Consider the following 21,656-nt stretch of genomic DNA (forward strand, 5'->3'; position numbering starts at 1 on the left):
TTCACTGCTCTAATTTATTTACGTGAGAATAACCTTAGTTCCCAAGACCCATTGTCACTATTTTAAAGTATCTAGTGTGTGCTTAAACATGTGCTTACAGCTTTGCTGTCTTAGACAGGGTCCTCTGAGGAACTCTAGAATTTATGGCCATTTGACCCAGACATGGATAATGAAGGCACATAGTATTCCTATCCTATTTCTGATTGATGGGACACTGCCTTGCATAGAAGACACGTGCTTAGTATTTTTTTAGCTGGATCTGGGAAGGAGAAAAATATATGGTTTTAGAAGAGGTGGGTGACATTACACAAAAGAGAAACAGCAGGAGCCTAGGGCAGTGGTGGCAGCGAGTTATGTTTTAGAGATTGTACCTTTGAGGCAAACAGGCGTACGAGGTGCATGCCAAGGCACAATAGAAAATAAACCCAAAAAAGGATATCTCTCTGTATACTTTCCAAGCCACCGGGTACTGAAGTACTTTCATCTTAGAAGATGTAATATATGATGAAGTAGATAGTAGTTTTAGAATAGGGAATAATACACATATATTCATCTATCCAGGCATGAGCATTTATTTATTTGCTTATGTGTTTATATATTTACTAGAGGACCGGTGCACAAAAATTTGTGCACTTGGGAGGGTCCCTCAGCCCAGCCTGTGCCCTCTCGCAGTCTGGGACCCCTCTGGGGATGACCACTTGCTGGCTTAGGCCCAATGACCAGTCTTTCTGCTGTTAGGATCAATTTGCATATTACCCTTTTATTATATAGTATAGAGGCCTGATGCATGAGTGGGGGCCAGCTGGTTTGCCCTGAAGAGTGTCCCAGATCAGGGTGGTGGTCCCGCTTGGGTGCCTGGCCAGCTTGGGTGAAGGGCTGCTGGCTGTTTGAAGGCTGGTCACAGCCCCCAGCCACCCAAGCTCCCAGTGGAGGCTGGCTGGAAGTAGGTATCTGGGATTTATTTAGCTTCTATAATTGAAACTTTGTTGCCTTGAGTGGAGGCCATAGCCGGCCAGGGCAGGCGGGAAGCTTGGCTTCCTCCATCGCCGGGGCAACCAAGCCTCCTGCTTGCTCCAGCTCCATGGCTGCCAGCTGCCATCTTGGTTGGGTTAATTTGCATATAGTTGCTCTGATTGGCTGGTGGCATGGCTTGGGACATAGCCGAGGTGCGGTCAATTTGCATATTTCTCTTTTATTAGATTAGATTTGATTTCAGAGAGGAGGAGAGGGAGAGAGAGATAGAAACATCAATGATGAGAGAGAATCATTCATCAGCTGTCTCCTGCACTCCTCCTACTGGGGCTGGAGCCAGAAACCTGAGCATGTGCTCTGAATGGGAATTGAACCATGACATCCTGTTCATAGGTCGATGCTCAACCAGAGGCATTGCCAGTCCAGGCCTGAGCATTATTAAATAAACACTATATAAAGGCAGCATGAATTATCCAGAGGCTTCTCCAGAAGTGACCAACACATTTGACATCCAAAATAAAAGCTATGAAATGAGGTACAAAATAGTAACTCTGAGAAAGGAATAAATTAAGTCAAAGGTATTTATTGCAGAGCAGGTAAATTGGGGGTTACAGTGTGAACCAGAGTTAGAAAGTTTTAGTTAGGACCATGGGTCTGTCTACCCACTGTTCACTATCTGTGAGACTGTGGGCAATTACTTCTCATCCACGAGACTGTCTCCACATCTGAAGCTAAGGGTTATTGTGAGTTTGAGATGGAGTAATTAATACATGTAGAGCTTTATGTGTTTAGTGTATAGCAGCGGTTCTCAACCTGTGGGTCGCGACCCCTTTGGGGGTCAAATGACCCTTTCACAGGGGTTGCCTAAGACCATTGGAAAACACATATATAATTACATATTGTTTTTGTGATTAATTACTATGCTTTAATTATGTTCAATTTGTACCAATGAAATTGAGGGTCACCACAACATGAGGAACTATATTAAAGGATCACGGCATTAGGAAGGTTGAGAACCACTGGTATATTAATCATTCAGTAAATGATGCCTTGATTATTGAAGCCTTTATATAGGAGGTAGCCTGTGAGGTAGGCCTTGAAGAATAGGTAGTGAATAGAAATGCAGAGACGAGAAAGACTTTCTATCTTAATTGAAAATCGTAAGTAAAGGCAATAAGAACAGTAATACATGACACTACAAAGCTCACTTTGGTATGTGAAACTTGAGAGAGCAGGAAAATAAAGTGAGAAAGCTTGGTTGGAGCCAATTCATAGAGGGCCTTGGATAGTATAAAGATCTTTGTCTTTATTTGGAATGCATCTGGATACAGGAGTTTTCATCTGAATCTTCAATATTAATCGATCGGACAGCTTATGCAGTGGTTGGCAAAAGGAGAGAATACCAGGCCTGAGGCCTCTAGGAGGCTATGATGTTGATCGAGGGGCGATGTCATGAGAGCGGGAGCTAATAAGTAGCTGTCGGAATGATGATGTGGAAGCAGATATGATAGCTAATAGAGAAGTAGACTTAAGGGATTTTGAAATTGGATGAGATGAGAGAATAATGGAGAAAAATGAACCAAAGATGATGCCAGAGTGTCAAGTATGAGGACTGGGAGATTGTGGTCATATTGTGTGTAAGAAGCTGAGGAACCCAACCAAGACTGGCAAGGAAGAGGGTCATGAGCAAAATGTGTGAAATGCCTAAGTGCCAGCGAGAGATTTGGAGGCACTAAAGTCAAACAGGCTGTAAGTAAGGAAAGACTGAAAGCAACACGAGACATTTAAAATGGTTTATCTCATGTAGTCTACTTTTTTCTATTCTGCATGCTCTATAGATTTTGTATAATGGTGGGATTTAGTAACATAAAAGTTATACAAAATAATATGTCCCATTGGTTTTGCCCATATTGGGGAGGCGGTGTATTCGGTAAAGCTAGAATAAATTAAATTTATAAGTTGAGATGACAATATATGTGAAGCTTTAGGTGAATTTTACTTCTCTGGTTATTACATTATCAGCTTTATCAGTAGAGCAGCTGATAATAAATCATCTTGATCTTCAACTCCAACAAAGTACCGCCATTACCATCAGTTATATTGGCATAACTTACCAGCTTAGTAACTTACTTCTTTTATTACATTTATTTTTTATTAGAATAAAAGACATCAGTAAGATTCAGAAAATGTGAAAATAAAGATATACACCTTTAAAATTTTTTTTATAGATTTCAGGTTTTTAATATATAAGGAACTGAACATTATAAACACCTATATTTTTCAAGTACCTTTTGAATCTGGATTTTACCATGAAGTGTTAGTAGAATTTCTTTATTGGAGGTTATTATATATTTCACTTGATAATGTTGAGTTGATTTCCTATGTGGTATGCCCTGATTCCTGCAACTATCTCATAATATAATTCTGACCAAAAGAAAGTATGTATGTGCTCTGTGTTGGAGTAATCAAGTGCCAAAAATACCTTGATCATCTTTTTTTGTTTACTTTCTATTTTGTGCTTGCACCTATAATTAAAGTCAGAATTGAAATAACTTGGAGAAGGAAGGATAGAAAGAGACTAACATTTGTCCAATACCTGCAATGTTGGGTATTATTCCCACATTATATTATTTGATCTTCTCATTGACCCTTGTGGGGTGTATTTGGAAAAACTAGTGCAGAGGCAAATGATAGGTAAAGATTGGTGGTTTCCTCCCAGAGGCCTCATTATCCTGATGATTTTACCGTGACCCAGGTTCTGCCCTCCCCTTTGCAGGTTAGAAATCAGATTTGACTGCACCTACTCATTGCATGTTGTAATTATATGTATATTTGTGCATTTGTTCCTTTCCCCTGCTAAAGTCGAGGTTCTAATGAAGACAGGAACTGATTCTGGTCTAATCACCATTGAATGCCCAGCAACAAAGCTAGCACCCAGCACTTAGTAGGCACTTGATAGATATAAGCTAAATTTTATTAAATTGATGGATAATTTAAAAATTAAGGAAGGTGGGCATGGCTCAGCCTGTTGGGACAGTGTACAGGGCAATCATTGAAAACATCAGGAGAGACTAACTGATTACTCAGAAAAACAGGACATTAAGAACTTTAAGAAACTTACACGTCAAAAGAACGTGAAAGAGGCATAAAGAAGACATGTAGGTACATGAATGCTTACAAAACTGAGGGCTGTCTCAAATTGTCTCATGCCTGGAACTACTGTAATGTCATTGTGTTATTCTGCATTAAACATTCTCCCTCCCCCTGGCTTTCATCTGCACAGAACTCCTATTTCTTTAACTTGATATTTTGAATTGTGTCACACTATTCTATTAGACTGCAAGCTTTTGGGGGGTGGGCAGGACCATGTTTCTTTCCTCACCATTTCTGCCCCAACACTTAGCATAGTGTGGGTGGGAGGACAGTGCTGGGGAACACAGCAGGATACGCCCCAGGCCCCCATAGGACAAAGGGATTTGAATTAATGAAGACGGGGTGGGGGGGGAGGTGGGGGGAGAGGTGTAGAATAGAATGTGTAACATAAGGTGAAATTAAGTGTAAAAGAAAGAAGCTGTTGCTAGTACTTTGCTATGTTGATCTCTGCTTGTTGAAACCTTGTTTTCATTCAGATGGAAGGCCAGAGGCAAGCCTGTATATGAACTGGCCCATGGCAACAAATCGTTAGTAGCAAATTGATTCTGTGTATATCAAATCCTCAGAATTAATTTCTTAAATCACATTTTAAGGTATAAAATTACAAATACAGTGTGATGGATGGCTATAAAGTAGACATTTAGTCCTCTTCAATCCAGTTATAGATTTTCTCTGGCATGTCACCTGTTCAAAGCATTATACAGAACGTCCATACATCATGGAGAATAGTTAGTAAGAACATAAATTGTAACAATTTAGAATGTCTCTGTGACTCTTAATATCTACTGGTTTTACTCTTGGTTGCCGTTTTTTAGGGCTCAGAAGCTGGGACCCTACAAATCTGTGTTGCTGCTGCTGTTGTTGTTGTTTGTCTGAGAGAAGATGGTCAGGGAGAAGTTTAAATCATGGGAAGGGGAGGGGTGTAGCAATGTTGTCAGAACACTAAGTGTTGTTTCAACGTTTTCTAAGATGGATTGCAAATTCTCAGAGACGAGAACTGTTTCCAGACATGCTATTCAAATAGATACGATGGAAACGCACTTTCCTGTGTACACTCACTGGACTACTCTTACTCCGTCAGTGATAAAAACGGCTGAGAAGGAGTCACAATGATGGAGGGGATATGAGTGAGGTTTGGGAGTCCTTTTGTTCTTTTAGTCTCTTCTGGACCACTGGCATGCATACATATAACGAAGTGGAAATAAGAATAATTCATGAATGCTATATCTGATTACAGCCTCCATTTGTGATACTAAGTATAACTTTAAAAACATACATTTGTTCAGCCTTTTTTTTTTTGTTTAGACACATTTACCATATATTTTTAACAGATTTTGCCTGCTATTGCTGCCCTGGCTCCTTCCAAAATTTTGAACCCTAATTCTTTTAAATTCTACATACTAAAAAAATACATATGGATATTGGTAATCCCTCTCACCCTTTTCACCCTTCCCCCCTGAGTGCCGACTCTGTATCCAGCAATACTCAGTGCCAGCCTTCAAAATGTTTACCCTACAGAGAATTGAAGTTTTAGACAAATAGAAATGTTTAAATTATATGATAATTCATAAAATGCATGTGCACGGGGAACACAGAGAAAGGAGCCCCTTTGGTTTGCCTGGGCGAATCAAGGAATCTTCAAGTCTGAAACAGAGAAATTGAGGGCTTTTTCGACAGGAATGAACGTGTGCAAAATCCCAGTCAAATGAGAGGAGTATATCTTTGAGAAATTAAGAGTTTTAAGATGCTAGAACATAAAGCAGAAGTCTAATCTTGCAGGATTGCCTGTTTGGATGACAATAGGATACAAGAAAGTGTGGAGCAGGGTAGCAGCATGGTAAGATGTGTTAGAAAAATCTCCCAATGTGGAGTGGAGAGTGGTTTGGAGGGAAGGAACCCAGTGATGATGAGATAGCAACAGCCTGTCTGTGCCATGGTGAAGGTCGCGTAGCAACAGGCAGTGATGGGAGGAGACTCCAAGAAATGGCCCTTGTGCTGTATGGTAGTTTCCTAAAATCATCTACAGGAAAAAGTGGGTACCATCAGATGTGAAATAAGGCCTGGGTAGACTTCAGCATAAAAGTAAAGGCAGCTGAGGTATAGTCAGAGTATTATTCATTCTCAGACTAATGAGTCTTTTTTTTTAGGAATTAAATTCTAACTTATATTTATATAATCAGCTGGAAAGATTAAGTTGAAAATTTATGTAGTTCAAATTCCACTAGTGATCACGGTGCTAACTTTAGGGGAAAAATAATGGATAACTTGGCTAATAACTCAGGGTGGGGGAGAGTGCAAATTGCTACCCATTCATCGAGTAATACTCTCAAATAAGCAATGTATAAAGATAATTTGCATACTATTTTTAAAACTAAAATCACATGGGGGACTTTGTTCAGTGCCTAATTCATGGTAAGTGTTCATGAGGTTTTAGTTATTTTTTTAAATTAAATATATTTTTATCGAGTTCAGAGAGAGGAAGGGAGAAGGAGAGAGAGATTGAAATATCAATAATGAGAGAGAATCATTAGTCAGCTGCCTTCTGCACCCCTGTACTGGGGATTGAGCCCGCAACCCAAGGATGTGCCCTTGACCAGAATCGAACCTGGGACCCTTCACTCCACAAGCCAACACTCTATCCACTGAGCCAAACCAGCTAGGGTAGGTTTTAGTTATTAATGAAAAACAAAACAACAGAAATTCTGTTTTTCTTTGCTGGATTGCTAAAGAAAAATTACATATGAAAATGTAGTGTTACTGGCATTATGTATCTATACTCTGTCCCCCTGAAATTAATGAGTCATATGCCTCTACATTTCTCTCTAAACCTAAATCAGGTGATGTGTGCATTGAGTGTACCTGTGTGTTTGAATATGCATCCATAGGAACGCACGCATGAACATGTTAACACTTGAAGGGTCACTGCCTGAAATATGAGGCCAATAGGAACAAACATTCATTTTTGTCTTCCTTTACAGGCCCAAAGGCCAAGTGGAAAAAAGAATTAATTCTACTATGAAAACATCAATTGAGTTTACACTCAGGGGAATGTACCCTAGAATGATGTCACGAGAAATAAAATAAGATTAAGGAAATGGACAATTTTCAGCAATAAGTCATGCCAAGCAAGGAAGGGATGGCTGATAATTAGTGTGGGCACAGTCCTAACGCAAAAACGTTAGTATATGCAAAGTCGGTCCCTCTAGGGGCCAATATTCTTTCAGCTGCTGAAATATTTATTAAACTCACAAAGTTCTGGAGACTGCAATTACATAACAGAAATAATATTCGGGTCTAAAAGAATCCTGGGCCATTTCCTGTGGGGACAAATGAAGGATTTCAATGGCATTTACTACTCACATTAGAAGTAACATTCCAGAAATAGGAAGTCCCCACTTTAGAAATATTATGTAAGAGGCGAGAGAATCCCTAACCTCAAAGAAACATCCCTGCTTCCTCCTTTCCAAAAGCCAGCTGATGTTCCTTAGGCTGAGGAGGTTTGGCCACACTGGGAAGCCCCAGATTCAGAAGCTGGAGTCATTCCACACCCCCTTTCACCCCATCAAATCTATATTCTGTGCTCTGGCAGCTGCTTTTGCCATTTACATTAAAAGCAGATGGGGAAATTGCAAAGAACTGTCAGTTTTATTGCCATGCATAATCGGCATCTGGGCTGTGTATGTTACAGATACCATCAATCCAATCTCATACTTTCCTGGTGCTGTAAAAACTTTTTGAGGTTTTTTAAAATATGTTTTTCTTTATTTCAGAGAGAGGAAAGGAGAGGGAGAGATAGAATCATCAATGATGAGAGAGAATCATTGATCGGCTGCCTCCTGCACACCCCCTTCTGGGGATTGAGCCAGCAACTCAGGCATGTGCCTTGACTGGGAATCGAACTTTGAGCCACATTGGCGAGTCAAAACTATTTTAGTTTCTAAACCACATGTTAAACATGTTTATCATGGAAATTGCAACTATATATACATACATATGTGTGTGTATATATATATATATATACACACACGCACACACACACACTGAGTTATATATATATGCATATATATATATTTCTATGTATACATAAATGAATGATATATGTGTTTAATAGTTACTGAGTTATCTGCAAATCTGTACTGCTTATTTGTTTAAAAACATGTTTTAGAACCATATGTATTTATTTTATATTAGAGATCAAATCATGTGCCAGATTTATTCAATTATATAATCTATGTGTATGTGTATATGTGTGTGACTAAAATGTATTGTAGGCATTATGTAATGCTAAGTGTCATATGTGTGGTTACATATCTACACATGTATATTCTCATATTTTTTTTTCTTTTCCCATTTTTTGTGCAAGAAGAAAAAAAAATACCATATATTTTCTTCTACATCTCATTATTTACCAAAAACACTAGGGTAGGTTTTACTTTCCTCATTTTTCAGGAGGAACTAAGACACAAAGAAGCAAAGTAACTTTGCAAGGTCCAAAAAGCCAATGAGTGACGTAAATATAATGTAATCCCAATCTCTGTAAGCTTCTAACCACTGAGCTACACATGGCCATCTTTGTGTATAGACAGATACAAAGCATTCATGTCTCTTGGAGAGAGAGCTACTTATGTGTTGGCATGTAAATGTTATTTTGTATGGTTTGTCAAAATAATCTAGTTTGAAGATATTGAGACTAATGCCTGGGAATTGAACCATGAGCTAAAGTGTCTTCACATCACTTAATATCTTCTCTGTGGCTTCAGAACTAGTTGGAGCTTTTTAACTGCCCAGCGACACTGCGCTGAATACTCTACTGATGTAAGATTTGATAGTTTTTTCATTTTCTATAATCTGAATTAGGCACTAGAAGGTGACATACATTGGTTGCAGTCCATTCTTTAGGAACTCTAAAAGTGTCAAGACATGTTTTATTCATATAAAAATCAGTAATTAATGAATAAGAGAAAAATGTATGTGAGTGGAGAGGAAAGGTCTTTATTGGTTAAATTATTTTAAATTGTTGGATTGGAGCAGTTAGAAAACTGTCTCCATTTTTTTTTTTATCTCATTGAGCTTCTAACTAAAGCTTCCTTATGGTTTTGATGAAGTGGTAGCAGCAAATTGCTTTACATAAAACAGATAGATGATAGATAGATAGATAGATAGATAGATAGATAGAGAGGGAGGGAGAGAGAGAGAGAGCAAGATGGATACACACACATACACAGTGATTAAATGTTTTAGAATTGTTCACATACATTCTGTGGAGAAAAAGGAAAATGGTAAGGTCCTGTCTACTTTTATACATTAAAGAAAGGTTTTCTTACACTATGTGATTTATAGAATTTTCTCCCTCCCTTATTTAGTTTTCTAAATATATTTTTACTTTGAAATTCCAAATAATGAATTTTCTTTCTATGAAGGACTAGCATTTGGAAGGCTCTTAATTATGGTGGATTTTAGCCATTACACTATCTGTTTTTATAACCCTAAATGTTTTTAATTTGATGCTTCATGGAACAATGGATTCATATTTGCATCTTATAAATTCAGCAGATTCTATGCTATTAAAATAGAAGATCAGAAGACAGCAGAGATAGAAAATGTACATTTCATTTGCTTTTTGAAACCTTCACCTGAAAAGTCTTAATATTTTTCTTATTGATTTTTTAAATAATTTGGTTTAAATATTTCCCCCTCTATTTTGTAGGAGTAAGGATACCATTTGGGATACGTGTGGTTTATAGTTTATAAAATATATCCTGGTTTTCTTATTTTCAAGAACCTGAAATTTATGAAAGGTAGTTATATGAACTTGTTTTACATGTCTGTTAAGTGAAATCTGCTAGTCACTAAGACTTTTTAATTTGTTCTCATCATAGCATTATATTCTTCTGAGCAAATCTTTAACAAAATGAAATGTTTCATTGGCCTGGATTTGAAGAAAGTTCTAATATCAGTAATATGCCAACTATGGCTTTTTTTAACTTTATTTTTATTGATTACATTTTAAACTTCTTAAAATTTAACTATAAGAATGGATTACAGCAAAAAAAAAGTGTCTCTAAACCATCAATTTGTAATGTTCTAGTCTATACTGTATTAGGGAAATTATTTAAATGCCCTGTGTTATATTTAGAACTTTTGAGAAAAATATGCCTTGTTAGAACCTACATAAGTAATTGAGGTGCCAAATCCACATTTTCTTCATGAAGTTTTTTCTTGTCTTCTGGGGTAAATCTGCCACGTAAGAGCCAACAACTTGGTGGAGGAGAAATTTGTAAAAAATGGAATACAGAGAGATAAAAGCCCTTGGGAAGAGAATGCCCTCGGGTATATAGAGAAAGGTACCGCTAACCATACCTGAGGAAATCAAGTAAGGCTTCCAAAGGCGGCCGTGTTTCAGTCACCTTCAAATGACTGAACAGTATTATGAATAAAGATGTAAAAGTATTATCTAAATGGCTAATAATTGGAAATGATTTGGGAAAACATTTTGATAATTGGATATTAAAAGACATTATAATAATGTCTTCCAAAAATTTTAATGATATAAGAAAACATGTCTGATATGATATTTGTTATAAAGGATGCAACTCCAATTCTTTGTATGCTAATACTTCAATTATAGAAAATAGTAAGTATGCATGCATAAGAAATAAACTCACCAATTTTAGTTGTGCATTATGGGCAATTAAATTTTATTCCTTACATATTTTATAAATAAACTTGAATTTATCTTGAATGTAAACAGAATTACTTCTGTTTTTTAGAAGGAGAATTATGACTAATGGTGCAGGTGATAGAGACAGGATTTTACCTTTTGTGTAAGAGAGGAAGGGACAGAAACTCGAGGAATAGCTCAATGTGTAGGGGGTTAGAAAGCAAAGCGATAAGGTGAGGAAAAGAAAAGTAGAGTGAGAACCAGGGGAATGTAGTGTCACATGCAAGGAAAGAAGGATTGTTACCGATATCAAATGCCACATTGAGTTCAAGAGCAGTGAGGATTGAGATACCTTGAAAGGGCTATGAAACCGGAAAAGACCAATACCTAATCAATGTTACTAAATCTCCTAGGGATCTTTTATTTGTTTTGAATTGATGTTCATTAATCAATAATGTATATATTAAAGTATTACCAGCATTCAATAAAAATGAACCAATGTATATGACACATTTAATCATTATATATACTCTCATTTATAAATATATAAGTAGATATAACATCTATTGATATATACATATACATATATATACTTAATCCAGGCATGAACGTGGAGCTCATGCCGGGTATTTCAGTAGAGGGATTTAATATGAGGAATGAATTTAACAGTCCTAGAAGATGACACCGAAATTAGAAGGCTCTTCACCCCCAGGACTACAATGACCTAAGAATAAAGTGAAGTTATGCTAAGTCAGGAGGTGGCCCCAGCCAGAGATGAAATTAGGAAGAGAGGAGAGGACTGCTGAGAACTTTCCCTGAGGGGACAATATCCTGGCTTTTCCCCTCTTCCTACCTCAGTCTCCAACCTGTGCCGCTCATTGGCCAAGTCACACAAAAGCCAGTAGGCAAAAAGCCTAGTTCCCAGAAGCCAGCTGTCTTGGACATAGGGCAGAAGAGAAGAGGGGAAGGGGACTGGAAATGTTTAATAGGATATGTATCTGGATAGACATGAGGCTGAGAGGCACCATTTTTGATGGACTAAAATATTTACAAAAACACTTAAAATACATATATATTTCTTTTTCTTTCATAACCAGGTGAGTAGAATCTTGTCTTTCTCTGATAGCAGAACCATAGGGTAGAAAATATGAGAGTTATTTTCAACTGTTTGATTTTAGTGCATCATAAAAATACTTCAGTTGTGTTTAATGCACTTTGCTGCAGTGCTTTCCACATGAAATATTCACATAATGAATCAGAATCCAGACAGTCTTACTGAAAATGCCTGTAGTACTTATGGATTTAGAATTTAAGATTTTGCTTCATAAGAAGCTTCAAAATTAATTTTCTGAGCATAACAATTTTTTTCAATGTATAATACACTTTCTGTAGAGGACATAAAAGGTTTATAAGATTTAATATTCTACAATAATTTCCTTTGTGGAAGAGTTATAATTATCTCTAAAACATGTTATATATCTACCCAGTGTTACTACATATTTCTCTTACTGAAATAGGGTTATTAAAATGTACTCCCGAATTAATTCCCTACAGGTGCTTTCTCTTTGTACAAAGCCCAGTCTTAAATATTAATGGACATGTAATGCATAAAAATTAGGATTTTTTATTGTTCTAATTGCCTTGTGTCTTTTTTCCAATCTTGCTCCACATTTAGGTCACAGAACAATTAGCTATAATGGTCATTTTTTAGGAAAAAAAAAAGAAAATATTACTCATAAAGTGAATCAACTTTTCTTCTTGACATGAATCACGGGTTTGAATTAAACATAGCTGAGAGCTCAGGTTTCCATTTAAAAAATGAATTTTTTTATTGCAGACGTCTGGAACAGAACTCAATCAAGGTCATCCCTCCTGGAGCTTTCTCACCATATAAAAAGCTTAGAAGAATGTGAGTGAAAAATGTTCTGGAATATGTGTAATTTTAAAAATTTTACGGGTCATGACTGTGCAAAGACATCCATCTAAGTATGAATATTTAGGTGTTAGCTTAAATATTAAGTGATGGGACTGTTTGATGCTAGTTCTATAGTATGTAATATTAATAGTTTAATATTTAAGGTTTAATATTTAAGGTTTAATGTGTAATAGTTTAAGGTTCTCTCTAATTTTATGTATTGATTCACATGAGTGCAGTCAAATCTTAGATGCTCTATATTCAAAAATAAGACATGGCATCTTTTATAATTAAGAAAACAGTCAATAATTCATTTAAAAGGGTGGTGACGTTATAAATGTAGGACACTTTAGACGTTTCATGTTACAAATTAGATGCGTGTATTTATAGGTGCAAAATCAGCATACAAAGGCAATGAATAGCTTTCTCCTGCAGTAAATCTCACTGCCACTGTATTTAATATAACCTAACCCTATTTCTAATCTCAGTGACCTGAGCAATAATCAGATCTCCGAACTAGCACCAGATGCCTTCCAAGGACTGCGCTCCCTGAATTCACTGTGAGTATTGACCACAGCACTGAAGGAAAGCACACTTAATCGTGACTCTGTCTTTTCGTTTGGATTTTTAAAAAGTGTTCCTTTAAGTTTTTGTATTAAGAATTATTAATAACATTAATTATATTAGCCATTAGTGAATTCCACTCTTTTCATTGAGGAGTGTTACCTGTCACTAAAATCAGTCTGTTATAGCCCAGCCGGTGTTGCTCAATGGTTGAGCATCAACCTATGAACCAGAAGGTCACTGTTCGATTCTGGTCAGGGCACATGCCTGAGTTGTGTGGTCTTGATCCCCAGTAGGGGGTTTGCAGGAGGCAGCCAATGGATGATTCTCTCTCGTCATTGATGTGTCTATCTTTCTCTCCCTCTCCCTTCTTCTTTGAAATCAATCAACAAGTAAAAAAAAAATCAGCCAGTTTTAGGGTATATAATTTAGGATTTGATAATTTGCTGTTTAGAGAGCAAGAGTAAAGAGCCCCCTTTTTTGATCATTTTTGTTTCTAAAATGAAGGGGAAATGTTTATTTTTGAGTGCTCTGGTCAGTGTTGTATTTATAATCCTGAAGCCGCTAGATCTCTGGGGACAGCGTCAGTCCCCACTAGAAGGATGCTGGCTGGCGTCTTGCAGAGAACAGTGGAAGGTGTCCAGGGAGAGACCCCTCAAACTCCCTGCTTTCTCACTCACCTTCAGACTTCCCTGAAAAAGCCAGCTTTAATCTCTAACAGTTCAAAGATAAGAACAGTTTTACAGCTTTTTAATGTCAAAAGGACTTTCAGGGAGATAGCTAAAGTGGTTCTAAAATAAATAGGTAAAGTCTGTCATTCCTTTTAACTTGTACAAATTTTCAGAAGTTCATCAAGTAAAGTCACCTTTATTTCAGATTTTAACTTTAATGTTTGTAAACGAAGACTTGCATGTATTTTTAATGAGTTGATGCTTAGAGAATGGTTCCTACTGATGTAAACTACTGCAGAGCTCTATGAATTTCAGAAGTCCTTGGGAGCCAGTGAGAATTCCATGATATAAATGTGCAAGACCCAGATACACACCAGGGTTTATATAACAACTACACGCGCTTGCACCAAGGGGAGAATGAGACAGATGCGTTCGCCTGGACACGTGGGTGTTCAGATTGCTCTGCTCAGAAAACTACACATTTCTCTTCAAAAAGAAAATATGAAACTATCACTTCACAGTGTCTGCTTAGGTTCATTGTTTGTTTGGCGTGTTTATTTGTTTGTTTCACTCCGGAAAGACCAAGGCTAGAGGAATAATTGTTGGCAGAGGATGTAAAGTGTAGTCCTGTATTGCCCTCAAGGTGGGCTGTCAGATTCGAAAATACCAAAGTTTAATGTAAAACACAGTTAAATCACCCAAATTGTCCACAAAGTACTGTGCGTGCTATTCCGGACAATGATACTGTCCAAAGTAAATTCAGCCAAAAGGGCAGAACAGAGGTCAAGTCCATATACCAATTCCTGGTCCTTCAAGTGTCTGTGCCTCAAAGGGAATCAGTAAATGTCAAGAGACGTGGAGAATTCTTACTAAGGCCCCTGTGCTTCAGCTGTTCTGTCTCTAAGGTGGGGGCAAGATTACTCCCCTGCTGGTTTTATTAAAGCACAAAGAGAAGAATTCAAGAGATACCAGAATGGCCTTGACAGATGCTTCTGATTCTTATCAATTTGTTTGTTTCTGGATTTTAATCATCCCAGAGAATTTGTATACCCCAAATCCTCAAGCTATAGTTTTCCTCTTTTCCCATTTCTTTAATTAACCCCTTGCAAACGATTGTCGTTCACTTATTGTAATTACCTCTCTTCACTAAGTAGCTGCCCAGTTCCACGGAGGTCTGCAGTGAAGGGCTGTTGTATTTTGATTCTCATTTCAGTGTTCACACTTCCTACAGTCTTGCCTTGAACTCCTGTTAACTCCCCTGCTTGGGGCCTTGCTTTTTAATCCTGGTTTTCAAGGAAAATGAAAGTGGGAGTAACCTCTGCTTTCTTTCTCTTTACTGTCTTTAAACTTGCTGAGTGTTTTACTTCTCAGATATACATTGTTTTTAATTTATAAGTATAGCTCTCTACTGTATATTTAGATAATGAAACCTGCCCATAGCACCTTTTACATGATAGCCATCTTAATAGGTTTCTGGTTTGGATATTTTTGTCTTGAGTAGGAGATCTAAATGGACAGGTGAATTCAAAGCTTGGGCACCAGTGTTGCTGCATCCTAGTACCTAGATAGTGACCTACTATCCCAGAGTGGAAACTCCAATGGTAAAACTAAGTTTAGAATTCCTAGCCTTCCTTCTAGCAGCAGGTGCAGAAGCTGCCTTAAGATGTTCCTATTGTTCCAAAGAACTATAAAAACTTCTCCATCAGCATAATTGTGCACTGTATATAGAGTGCTGAATATAAGTCATATGTAAGAAAACTGTCATTCTTGGTCTTTGGATGGTATTATGCAAATCCCTCATGTATTTATGTTCTTTTCAGTAGAATTCATTTTTACCTTTTAATTTCTTTCTTTTAAAGATATATTTTATTGATTTTTTACAGAGAGGAAGGGAAAGGGATAGAGAGTTAGAAAAATCGATGAGAGAGAAACATCGATCAGCTGCCTCCTGCACACTCCCTACTGGGTATGTGCCCGCAACCAAGGTACATGCCCATGACCGGAATCGAACTTGGGACCTTTGAGTCCGCAGTGTGACGCTCTATCCACTGAGCCAAACTGGGCACCTTTTAAATTTTTTTTAACATTTGTTTCCTTCTTATGAGCACAGCACACATTCTCACTGGGCTTCTTGCACTTGATGTCTTTATGTGATGACACGTCTTTCCCTCATTTTTATAGATTTTTGGCCCTATTTTCTGACTGCCAACCAACTTCATGAAATTCCTGGTCTTTGGATTTTTTATATCTTCGCTTCTTTTTCTTTTTTATCATGTCGATCTTATTGTATGTAAGAAAAACATACCCAGCACTAGTACTGCTATCCCTTTTTGTGGAGAAATCCCATTACCATCCTATGTAGTATTTCTTTAGTATTATAGTTTCAAGATTTTGGGTTCATATACCCAATGCCACCTACACAGATAGATTTCCTCCATCCTTGTCTGATCCCCCTTTTCTCCAGTGAACCCAAATTGTCTCATTTACAAAAAACAACTACAACACATTTATCTTTTTAAACATGATATATATAAAAACAACAACAATGATTTTCTGTAAAAATAAGTTTCACAATGCAAACATGACATACCTCCCAGCTGTTCATCCTTTCATTTGAGCCTACCAAATAAACAACCTACCAAATTATTTGCCCATAAATTCTTATAGGGGCCTCCCACTACTTCTATGCATTATATTTCCTTCTTTAATCCTCAATCGGTTCAAAATACGAAACTCCTTAAGTATTCAAATTATTCTTTTGGGTTGCTCTTTGAAGCCATACCTTATTCATCTTGGTCATATCAGTGCCTGGGACATGCACAAATGATAAACATTCAAAAAGTAAGAGTTGGAGTTAGTGTAAGTGGGCACCAGGCTTAGAACCTAGCAATGTTCCTGGCACACAGTAAGTGTACAATATCGATTGTTGAATGAACTGATTGAACAGTAATGAGTTGAGTATCCTGAATTGAGGCCGTAATCTGCTCCTTTGTGTTCCTAAAGGCTCTTCTTTTCTTATTCTTGATCTTAAAACATTTTTGTTTATTCTTACTTTACCCATCCTTTGTCCCCTTACCTCCTTGACCCTGACAATATAGGTTTATCTCTTTTCTTCTTTGACTATTAAAATTATTTCTTCTGTTATTGATTTACCTTTAAAATATCTATTTTAAAGAAATACAGAAACAGCGATCAGACTGTCAATCCCCAGAGGGAAAGTAGGGGAGGGTGGAGGTAAGGGGAAGAGATCAACCAAAGGACTTGTATGCATGCATATAGGCCAAACCAATGAACATGGACAATAGAGGGATGAGAGCATAAGTGGGGTGTGGGGGGAGGATGGGGGTTAATTGGGGGGATGAGGACACATTTGTAATTCCTTAACTAATAAAGAATTTAAAGATAAAAAAGAATATCTATATTCTACAGAAATGAATTTTTGTTTTGCTATGTAACTTTACCACGGTAATCTATACAGACTTAAAGTGTCTTTACACAATATAGCACCCAGCTTTATTTATTCCCTTGAGAATTTTCTTCAGTTTTGTAATATATCCCACCTCTCACTGACATCTTAAAAGGGAAGCTTTTTCCTCACTCGTATTTATCTCTCTTGTATTGTTATTTTCCTCCTTTTCAAACAGAAATCATGTACTGCTACCAAACATATTAATTATTTAGACTTTCATTTAAACTTTTTCTTCATGTATTATAGCATCCACTTATTTAATTTTCAAAATATTTTTTTTGCTTGAAAGGGTTTTTAAATCTGTATTTTTATATTTATTTTTATTATTGAAAGTATTATATGTCCCCTTCCCACCACCCTCCACTTACCCTCTCCACCCCCTGAGCCCCTCCCACTCAGAGCCTTCACCACACTATTGTCTTGTCAAAACCACTTCTTTTAGAATTATTTTTTTCTCAGTTTCAAAAGTAATATATGTTCATTGTAGAAAATGTAAAAATTAAGGAAAAACTGTATATATGCAAATTCAAGTCAACTCTGGATGGCAAATCATTTGCCATCCAAAGATATTTCACATTTTTTTCTGTGTCTGTGTTTTTGTTTAATTTTTAAACAAAATTAAAATTATATGGTAATTTATTCCTTTATATTATGCTTTGAAAAAAATTTATTAAATTTATTGGGTTGACATTGGTAATAAACTAATATAGGTTTGAAGTGTACAATTCTATGATACATCACCTCTATACTGCATTATGTGATCACCACCCAAAGTCAAATCTCCTGCCATCACTATATATTTGACCCACTTTACTCTTTACTACCTCCCTCTCACCCCCCCCTCTTTCTCTTGTAACCACCATGCTGCTGTTGTTGTCTATGAATTTTTGTTTATTTGTTTTTCTTATTTGTTAATTTCTTGTTTTCAAATTAATATCCCAAATATGAGTGAAATCATATGGTTTTTGACCATTTCATCTAAATTACTTCACTTAGCATGATATTCTCCAAGATCCATCTATATTGCCACAAATGGCAGTGTTTCATCTTTTCGTTTGGCTGAGTAGTATCCTATTGTATATATGTACCACATCTTCTTTATCTAATCATCGATTGAAGGACACTCCAGTTGTTTCCATATCTTGGCCACCATGAATAATGCTTCAATGACCTCCGGGATACATATTATCTTTACAAATAAATGTAAAAAATATGACAAGTTAGCAGTGCACAGTTTTATGTAAAGGCAATAAAATTATGAACTGTGTTCATTTTGCTAATTTTTCTTGTTTTCCAAACTTTCTATCATAAGCATCATCTGAGTATAGAGTGCTTACTAACTTCCTATTTTCCTGAATACAGATATGTTGAACTAACTTGTTATACTGGTTTGGTGCCTGACTTCTTTTTTCATTTAAATTATGTTTTCCCAGTGTTCTCTATGGAAATAAAATCACAGAACTTCCAAAGAGTTTATTTGAAGGATTATTTTCCTTACAGCTACTGTAAGTATTTGATTGTTTCTGATCTGTTGAACCAAATGCTATATTTTGTCCGTGTGCCATTTCATATCTTCATGGGGGCTTCATAAAAATTCGACCCAAAATGACATAGTTTAATAAAATGGAAAAGATTCGCCTAGTGCTAACATTGTTGACAGTTATTTATTTGAAGACACGACACTTTGAAATTGTCCCCAAACCTTTCTCTCCACCCTTGTCACGAATATATGCATTTTATCTGCTCTGTCATTTAATGCTTTTACAATCCCTGCCCTTAGTGAAGCTTCTCTGGTTTGATTTGACAATAGTTGGAAAGGAGAAAAACATGGTGATATATTTGTCCACCTTTGTGCAAAGAATCTGCAAGAGTGACAAGCTGGAATAGCACCCCCCAGCACAAGGACGGTGTGCAGGAGGCCAGAACACAGCAGTGCACTCAAACTAATCTTTAGGAAGAGATTTCTCTGTAAATCCCTGGGTTATATCTTTAAAGACCAGTCTGCTTAGACAATAGCTAGGTCTCTTTTGCCTCAAAAAAACCATTTACTGTACACATTTATAAGACTAAGACTTGACCCCAGGTATTTTAATTAATGCTTATATGAAAAGGAAATTAGAAAAAAAAATGTGCTGCTATTAAGATTGGCCCAGCTGCTGTGGATGCAAAGATGAGTGTGATGTAATTACTTCTCTCAACTAGGTCATAGTCAGTCTACTTTACAGTGTTCAAATGTATGATTTTACTTAGATGTGGACTCTAAAGATCAATATAAACAAACAAACAAAACAGAAACAGGCTCATATATATAGGAAACAGAGTGGTGGTTGATGAAGCGGAGGGGGTTTGGGGGCTGGGTGCAAAAAGTGAAGGATTGAGAAGTACAGATTGGTAGTTATAAAATAGTCATGGCGATGTAAAGCACATCATAGGAAATACAGTCAGTATTATTCTAATAATTATGTATGGTGCTAGGTAAAATGCTAGAAATAGGGGGAACATTTTATAAAGTATATGATTGTCTAACCACTATGCTGTACACCTCAAACTGATACAAAATGATATTAAATGTAAATAGTAATTGAAAAAAATTATAATAGAAAAGTCAATATCATAAAAATAATTTAATTTGGAATGTTATTTTTTTCATAGAGCAGCTGAATGGACTAGTGTTTTATGGCTTTTATTTTTTTCTTTATGGTGGCCTTGACCGCAGAGGTTGGGTCTCACCCACCTTCATCTACTGCAAAGCTCTACATCTAGAGAATACATGTAATCACTTTTTATTGAATAATTGTATAGGTACCACTAGATTTGGGCTTTCTTTCAACTGTGTGAGCCTTGCTTTATCCGACACAACTCCAAATCTTCAACCTGTGGTGCCTAAATTATTACAGTTAAAATGTCCATGTTGAGATGAAGAGAAATGTATTTCTCATTGGTTTTTTTCTCAAGGACGGAAACTTGAAGGTAAGTCCAGGAGGTGCTACCCTTTAACCCTACGACTATTTGATCAAACAGATTATTGAACGCCAACAAGATAAATTGCCTGCGGGTAGATGCTTTCCAGGACCTGCACAACCTGAACCTTCTCTCCTTGTACGACAACAAGCTCCAGACCATCGCCAAGGGGACCTTCTCACCTCTCCGGGCCATTCAGACCATGTATGTTCATGCTGTTCGGATCATATTTGATGATTGTTGTTTTCTCTCAAAACTGGGGTGTTCAGTTCCTTGCAAGTCGTGCATAAAAGTGTTCTGTGTGTGTTTCCAAAAGGCATTTGGCCCAAAACCCCTTTATTTGTGACTGCCATCTCAAGTGGCTCGCGGATTATCTCCACACCAACCCGATCGAGACCAGTGGTGCCCGCTGCACCAGCCCCCGGCGTCTGGCAAACAAAAGAATCGGACAGATCAAAAGCAAGAAATTTCGTTGTTCAGGTAATTTCTGACCCCATGTGGCATTCCCCCTGTGTCACCAACTACACTGGTTATGGGACAGCTAGAGACAATGGCCTTTGGCTGAATTACCAAATGTTGTAGAATCGTATGTCTTTGTCTTTTATACAAATAGAAAAAAATAAAGAGAACCGTAAACACAATTCAGATAGCCCTCCTAGGTGTACCATTTTTTTAACAGTAGATGAAGCAGAAGAAACAGGCTGCTGGCCAAGAAAAAAAGATGCATGGCTACTTCATACCGTATTCCCAGGGTCCGAACTGAACAGGGGCCTCTTAGTTAACCCTAGTGCCTTTGAAGCCTGTTAAGTCTCATGTTTGTTGTAGTATTCTCCTCAAGGAACCCCAGGTAATTAATCATGTTTTCATTGCTTCAGGAAATGACCTGAGACTTGGTCACATGATTTGCTCAGGCTCAGAAGTAGGGGGAAATCTCCTGATCCCTTATTGGATACTGACTTCTCATTTTGCATTCTCTTATTTTGAATAGGACTGTAAGGAAACATTTTTTACCCCAAAAAGGCCACCTGTTAACATGTTATAAATATTACATTTATTGATAGAAAGCTAACTCTAGATCAGCCGTGGGCAAACTACAGCCCACGGGCTGGATCCGGCCCGTTTGAAATGAATAAAACAAACAAACAAACAAAAAAGACCATACCCTTTTATGTAATGATGTTTACTTTGAATTTATATTAGTTCACACAAACACTCCATCCATGCTTTTGTTCCAGCCCTCAGGTCCAGTTTAGGAACCCATTGTGGCCCTCAAGTCAAAAAGTTTGCCCC

The 21,656-nt window shown here is 37.1% G+C and overlaps 1 protein-coding gene across 1 annotated transcript in view; it reads left to right on the forward strand.

The window, feature by feature from the left end:
* SLIT2 (slit guidance ligand 2) overlaps positions 1 to 21,656 on the forward strand; it is a 388,092-nt gene that overhangs the window by 265,184 nt on the left and 101,252 nt on the right. Inside the window, 5 exon segments of the mRNA XM_015571823.1 lie at positions 12,624 to 12,695; positions 13,190 to 13,261; positions 18,839 to 18,910; positions 20,427 to 20,570; positions 20,683 to 20,846. Coding sequence (XP_015427309.1) covers positions 12,624 to 12,695; positions 13,190 to 13,261; positions 18,839 to 18,910; positions 20,427 to 20,570; positions 20,683 to 20,846 — 524 coding nt within the window.

This window comes from Myotis davidii, unplaced genomic scaffold, assembly GCF_000327345.1.
Source record: "Myotis davidii unplaced genomic scaffold, ASM32734v1 scaffold204, whole genome shotgun sequence".
NCBI classification, from domain to species: Eukaryota; Metazoa; Chordata; class Mammalia; order Chiroptera; family Vespertilionidae; genus Myotis; species Myotis davidii.